A 7,883-nucleotide genomic window follows, 5' to 3' on the forward strand; every position below is an offset into this window, starting at 1 on the left:
TGTTATTTTGCTCGATAAAAAGAATAAAAAAATTTATTTGCTACGTTAAAATTCTAATATCTTGGGATGGTATTTTTTCTATCTTTATCAATAAAAAATCCAAAATTGATCTAAAAATTTAAAGTGGAAGAAAATCCAAAATTTTGGATATGATAAAAGATATTTAGGAAACAAAATCGAAATTTTAGGATGTTATTTGATAATACAAAAATTCAAGAACAAAAAAAAAGTCTAATTTTTCGTTAGAAAATGGTTAGATAAAGAACAATAATGATAAGAAAATTACATTTACAAAATAGTTAAGATAACGAGAAACAATCTAAATCTTTTATATTGAAATTTTATTACAATTGATTCATCGATGAAAATTCATTACGTCTACATCATTTTCCATTCGAGACGTAAGCATGGCTAAGAAAAGGTATTTTTCTTTAGTGAAACTTTTCCTTGTAAATTTTAGGAGTCTTTTCCTTATATTTTTTTCAATTGCTTGCAACTGCAGACTGTTATTTTAGTCTAATTTATTTGAATTTATTTATTTATTTATTTATTTATTCCCTAAATAATATATATAAGAGTGTATTAAAATATAGTAAATTATTAAAATTATTTTAAAAAATTCATTAATCTCTTCTATCTCATTTATTTTTTTCCTATATTTTTTAATATATATATATACACACATACATACATACATATATATATATATATATATATATATATATATATATATATATATTTCTATTCATAACAAATTTCCTAGTATAATACATAATTTAATTATGTAAATTATGTATTAAATCATATTCAAATATACTTTTTTTTTCTCTTAATCTATAATTTTAACATGAATCTCATTTACATTAATTTTAATCTATAGTTTTAATATGAAACCAATTAATATTAATTTAATATATTTGAATCTTTATGTAACTATTAATACTCTAATATTAGAAAGTTTACATATGAATCTTATCCAAGATGAGTTTTATACTTAATGTATCTATATGTATATACATTATGTAATTGAATTATATACGATAAACATAAATTTTGTTAATTAATTTGAACCTCTTGAAATATAGAAAACCACCAAATAGATCCTTTGAACCCAAAAATACATATCAACGATAAAGGGCAATACTAATTTAAAGATTTACTAAAAAGTAGGACACATGGATTAGAACTAAACGTTGTATTTAAACACAGAGAGTAAAATAAAATAAAATTTAAAGTACATAAAATGAAAAGGATATTCTAAAATTTGGAAGAAATAGCATGCCACGAAATTCATATCATGGCTTGTCTATATCGCCTAGCTATTTGTGTCACCATGATTTGGCCAAAGTATTCACAAGGGATAAGTTATTATATATATATGTATATGGGTACATTATTCTTCATTGAAGATGAAGAGAAGATTGTTGGTTGGTTTCCACATAAGAGAGAGTTGACTGTGCAGTGGCATCTTTAATTCCTCAATGATTTCCACTTACTACAAAAGCTCTGATATTTATTTAACTTCTCTCTCTTTTTCTCTCTTAAAAAACAAAAAAGAAAAACCCTTTTTCTTTCTCTATCTATATCACCTTTTTCTGTTCCCACTTCCTTTACGCATTTTCATGCATGTTTCTGTATGTACATACATTATTATTACTACAAATAATGCTTCCATGCATCTATATATATGTATATGCTTATATGCATGTACTGTGTATAGATAGGGTATATAATTATTAATACGTTGAAAATAATGCAATATTGGAACCTCCACTTGCGAAAAATTAGTTTAACTTAAAATGTTATAGTCCAAATATCTCTATCTAACTGATTTTTCTTTATTATTTTATAAAGATATTATGCTACGATAATAATTATGGTATGTTTGAAAGTGATAATGGTAAACTAATTTTAACGAAGTGAAAATTGAATTTAAATATAGTTAAAAGTGTGTCTTAAAGTGATTTTGAGCTTAGAATTTTAAAATTATTGTCAAGTATACGTATAAGTATTTCATCTTTAATTATTTTCTTGAAAAAAAAAAGGAGAGAGGTGTGTTGGAACTCTGCTAAATTATGCATAAGTTGAGTTATACACAATGACTTTTCTTCGACTTTATTCTTACATTTTTGTTCTTTTAAAAAAAATACACTAGAAATAGTTTTGGTTGTTAAAATGTATTTGAGTAATTTTGGTTGTGCCGTCAATATCTTCTTTTCTAGAAAATACACTAAAAAAAGTTTAATTTACCCTAATCAAGTCAGCTTAAACCCTTAAAGTTAGTGATAATAAATATAGTAGACAAAAAGTGGGTCATAATTAAATAATCCCCCCTCCCCCCCAAAAAAAATTAAAGATAATTAAAGCTATGTCTTAAGTAGGTAAAAAAAAAAAAATAATGGCTCCAACAATCACACACAAATCAACTACCTAATGATTAAGCCAAGTTTGAAAAATTGATATTTGTTAAAGCTATGTAAATGTGTTAATCCACCACTAATTGAAGGCTTAATTGATAATAATTATGATGTTAGTTAATGATGATACAAACAGCAAAAAGTTGTGGGGAAAAGGAAAAACACATTACTTTAATTTAACCCAAGTTTTGGTTAATTCATTAGGTAAATTCAACGTTTATCATTCATTTTTTTTAACCTATTTCAATCTCATAATTGTATGTTTCTAAAGAGCACACAACACTTATGTATAGATTGTACAATTTAAATCTAATTTAGATTAACTCATACAAATATTTTTTTTTCTTTGTTTTAATTATGAGTTTCACGATCTTTGTTAAGTGGCTTTATTCACTAAACTATGTTTGAGTATTGACTCAACTTATGTGAAAGGCAAAATTATGATGACAAAAAGGATTATGTATAACAAGAATTAGGTCACTCTAATTTTTTTAAAGTTAAACTTAATCATATGTGAAAGTGTGGATTATCAAATTTATACTTTGAGAAGAATCGAAGGAGCATTGTGTAGAAAAACACTCGCATTGATTTAGTACTGCTTGAACTACCAGAACTCTAACAGTGGAGTTAGTGATTGTTTAGAGAGAGCTAAAGAGGAAAATTCAGAACGTCAGAGTACCTCCTCTTGGTTATGTAAATATAACGGTCATTATATTTATTAATTAACTTCGAGTCATTAATCAAAGTATTAACCAATTGTTATGAATTTGTTTGATTTATTTTACTAGAAATCCAAACATAACTGAGAGTAAAACATTTAGACATAATCATTACGTTCATGGGGATCACCCCTTGTCAAACTTATATAGGGTGACCTTGACATTATTTTGGTCTCTATGGTCGATCCTATGAATTGAGACCTTCATGATAAGTCTTCATTATATTATAGTTGTCTCTGTAGCCTTCCTAACCTTCATGGCTGACCATTAGAGTCAACCATTTTGGTTCTTGTTGATTGTATGATGAGGATTATGATATCTCTTGCTTCAATGGTTATGCTTCTTTGGGTGTGGCTTCCATACTTAACCAAATAAATACAATATTTTTAGAAGGTGCACATGAGTTGGGTTGGAAGTGTTTTGACTTAACTCGAAAATTTTGATTGTTGGGTTACTATACTCGAATGACCCGAATAAAGTCTCCAATTTTGGTTGATTCTTAAAATTTGAGCTAAGGTTTGGGTTAAGTTATCGGTTTATTTTATTTTTCTTTTCTATTCACAAAAAATATTTAAAGTTGTCTACAACATATAGTAATAACTAAAATTTCATAAAAATATATCTAAATATATATTAGAAATTTATGTTGGGTTGGTTCAAGCTAGAATTTTAAAAGCATAAACCTTAGATCTACCCTAACCCAAGAGACCATAACAAATTTATCTCGATCCAACATAGAAATTAGAATCAACTCCATCCATTCATTATAATTTGTGGTGAATAGTTTGAATTATTCAAATTATTGAGTCATTTGAACCCCTCTAACTATGTTAGAACGGCCATCCAACCTCGAAAACATATTAATTCTCAAAAGATAGATATCAAAAGAAAGAAAAGAATATTGTAATGTTAGGATTTTGATAGTAGATCACAAAGTGTTATAAAAAAAAGAATAATAAAAGTGAAAAAATGAAGAAACATTATCAAACGGGCACACATTATTTTAAACACATGTATATAATTTTATTTAAAAAAAAATCATATTTCAACTATGATAGGACCCATTCTCAAAGTATAGTATAGTATATTATAAATTGAATAATTAGCAGAACCATTGGTCAGAGTAGTTTTGTTTTCTTTCAAAATAGAGAAAAAAAAACCGATACTATGGGTTGTGGAAATTTCGATTTTAACCTTCTAACTTTATCAAATTAGACCATATATAATATTTCAAATTTTTATACTTAGGTTCAATTTCCCATTAAATCACATACTAATATATATATAATATTTCTTTTTTTTCCTCTTCTTTTTTCTGTTATGATTTCTTTCCATCGTGTTTCTTCTTTTCTGATTTTTTTTACATTATTTAATCTTTACAAATGTAAACGATCGTGTAAAAAAAGTAAACGATCATATAGAAAATATAAAAGATCGTGCATAAAGAATCTTGAAAAAAATACGATCATATAGAAAATATATACGAAAATTTACGATTTATTTAAGACATGTAACTTTTGAGTTTAGTTTAAATGAAAACAAGTGATATAGATGAGTTTATTTTTATTTAAAATTACATTCATCCAATAGTAATACTTCGTGGGCCCTTATACATCATCTTTCTTTCCTTCGTCAAAGTCTAACAATAACCTTTCATTTTCAAAAAGAAAAAAAAAAAAAAAACGTTGCCAATAATAATTAAATCTACTTTTAGATATTATAAATATAACAAATTTTGTGGTCTATTATTATAGATTTATATTAACAATATGATATATCAATCTTACAAATAATATAATATCAAAAAAAATTGTTTTTTTAATTTTCAAATTTTTGAAAGATATGTGTTTGACCCGTAATTTTAAAAATGTACTTTTTTTTAGTACTCAAAATTTGGAAATGCATTATATTGTTATCAAAATTTGGAAACTAAAAAAGAAAAGAAAAGAAAAGAAAAGAAAAGAAAAGTAGGTTTCTAAAATATAGGGATTGATTTTGAGATATATTTTGAAAAGTGGAGGGGGTAAAGGTAATTATTCCTACAATCTATAAGTAAGGGAGGAAAGTTGTATGTAAAATTTGATAATATTAGTATTTAGAAGAGCGAAGGAGTGTGAGTTAGGAAGCGAAGGAGTATGTGTAGGAAGCGAAGGATGGAAAATAAATAGTCCCACCCAGCCTCCTAAAGGGTACCCTTCCCCTATATTATTTTAGCCTTACGCACCCGAAAACACGGCTGGGCTGACATTGCAACTCTTCTCCCAAAACTCTCAGACCAATTACCCACCCCTATCTATCCTCTTCTTTTTCCTCTGTTTCTTCTCTTCCTCAGGCGTCGCGTGGACAAAACTAAACCAACGCCCCCCTTCATTTTCCACTCTCTCTCCAAAATTCACTCACCTTTTCCCACCAAAACCCCTATGGATTTGTGGGATCACTCCGATCCACACCTTCTCCAACAACCACGTCGTTCTCGCCGCGATAACCCTTCTTTCTCTTCCTCTCTTCTCGACGCCATTTACCGTTCCATCGACGAATCCAACTCCCAACCTGAAGACCACCTCATTTTCTATACTCATAACACCACTAAACACACCATACTCCCCGCAACTGTTTCCCAGGACCATGAATCTCTTAAATTCCGTATGATCGACACCTGGATCGATAAGAAGAAGAAACTCCGAAACATACGTGACTTTACTCTTTCCAGTTCCAGTTCCTCCGAATCCAGCTCAACTGCCGGTAGGAGATTTTCCTCCTCCGAAACAGAGTTTCTGTCACGTGCACTTCACCGGCCGACGAAGCTCAAGCCGAAGCCGAAGCCCATCAAAACCAATACATGGCCTCAAACCGAAATTATTACTCCAAATCCAAAACATGATAATGGGTTTGTTAAATCCAAATCCAAAGCTTCGAAAATCTATCACGATTTGAAGAAAGTGAAACAGCCGATTTCACCCGGTGCCCGACTTGCCAGCTTTCTTAATTCTCTCTTCAACGGTGGAAGTCCAAAAGCAAAGCAAAAGATATCAAGCTCTACTTGTTCTATCAATTCAACGAAATTCGATTACGACATGTCGAGAAAATCCAAATCTCAACAGGGATCCACATCTACTTGTTCCTCTGCTTCTTCATTTTCAAGGTCTTGTTTGAGCAAAACGCCATCTTCAAGAGGGAATATCAAGAGATCGGTTCGGTTTTGTCCAGTGAGTGTGATCGTGGACGAGGATTGTCAGCCATGTGGGCATAAAATTTTGCACAAATCAGAGGAACCCATTATGAAGAAAGGTAATTTGAAAAAAAGTAATGGGAATTTGGAAAGAGAGAAAGTGAAAACAGAGGATATGATGAAGATTAATTATGAGGAAGAAGAAGAAGAAGATGATGATGATGACGACGACGACGATGCTTTGAGTTGTTCAAGTTCTGATCTGTTTGAATTGGATAATCTTTCAGTTATTGGAATTGAAAGATACAGAGAAGAATTGCCAGTTTATGAAACTACCCATTTCAAAACTAATTGTGCCATTGCTAAGGGATTGGTTTTGTAATTTTCCCAGCAAAATTAGGTTAAAAAAAATCTGGGAAACAAGTTCTATCAGTTCTTTTCTTTATTTTCTTCTTTAAGGAATTTTGGGGGCTTACATAATTAAGAGAATAATTAGTTTCTCTTCTATTTTTGGGTTCTTCTTCTTCTTCTTCTTCTTCTTTCATTTAGATGTTACTATGAAAATTTAAAATTGTGGTACTTATTATTAGCTTGAGAGTGACTATTTTATTGGGTACAAAATATCTTAATTAATTGATTTCTCTAGGTGAAGTTTGAAATTCTTTTTCTAAGAAATATAAATACGTGGAGAATGGGAGAGTGAAGAATTGTGAGAGTAGTCTAAGTTAAATAAAACAAATATTTTAGGAGAAAGAAAAGGATTATAAGTCTGAATAGTTCCAATTTATTCTTAATCATCATCATGGATATTCATGTTTAAACTTTGGAATCAAATTAAAGTTCAAGAAGTTGTTGTTATTACACGGATTTCAATTTAATTTGTTTTAGTAAAAAAGAAAAATCAAACTTTGGCGTATTACATTGGAAATTACAACTATTTTAACGTTTTGTAATTGTGTTTTAAAAATTTCAAAATAACATAGTTTTTTTTTTTTTCCCAATTATGAATGGCTACATTAGTAGGTTTATTAGGGATTTCAAGCCTAACTTGTTTGACATTCTCAATTTTCGCAATTTCCATCAAATTAGGAGATTCATTCATCTATCAATCAACACAATATCCGAAAGTTCAAAGTTTCATATTACTATATATAAAAATGGAATTTTAGAAACTATAAATTTATAACTTAGCGTTAGGTTAAGTAAATGAGTGAATAAAGTTGAAGAGAGGAAGAAGAGGGACATGAAAATGGGAGAATAAAAGCAAAGGGCAGATTTTCTAAGTCAATCAAGTGGTTTAGAGAGAGAAATAGGGGAAGAGAGAGAGAGAGAGAGAGAGAGAGAGAGAGAGAGAGAGAGAGGGTTCCTTTTGCTTTGTCTTCCATTGGAGTTGTTTGTTGGGTTATTTATTTTGAGTGGGGGCCTGCCTTGCTTCAACATAACACCAATTCCCCTCTATTGTCAAAAAGTTGGTAATTTTGATTTTCATCTTTGGCTTTTTAAGGGCCTTTAAGTTTTCTCTCTTAATTAATAATATTCACAACATTCTCTCTTTCTTTTCTTTTCTCTTCTCTTCTC

At 29.2% G+C, this 7,883-nt stretch overlaps 1 protein-coding gene across 1 annotated transcript; it reads left to right on the plus strand.

Moving 5' to 3' along the window:
* Positions 1 to 5,235: 5,235 nt before the first annotated feature.
* On the plus strand, positions 5,236 to 6,808 carry LOC103501995 (protein BIG GRAIN 1-like B). The gene has a single exon (XM_008465783.3). The coding sequence runs from the start codon at positions 5,557 to 5,559 to the stop codon at positions 6,685 to 6,687; it is 1,131 nt and encodes a 376-aa protein (XP_008464005.1). The 5' UTR covers positions 5,236 to 5,556; the 3' UTR covers positions 6,688 to 6,808.
* The last annotated feature ends 1,075 nt before the right edge of the window (positions 6,809 to 7,883 follow it).

This window comes from Cucumis melo, chromosome 4 (assembly GCF_025177605.1).
Source record: "Cucumis melo cultivar AY chromosome 4, USDA_Cmelo_AY_1.0, whole genome shotgun sequence".
In the NCBI taxonomy this organism is placed as follows: Eukaryota; Viridiplantae; Streptophyta; class Magnoliopsida; order Cucurbitales; family Cucurbitaceae; genus Cucumis; species Cucumis melo.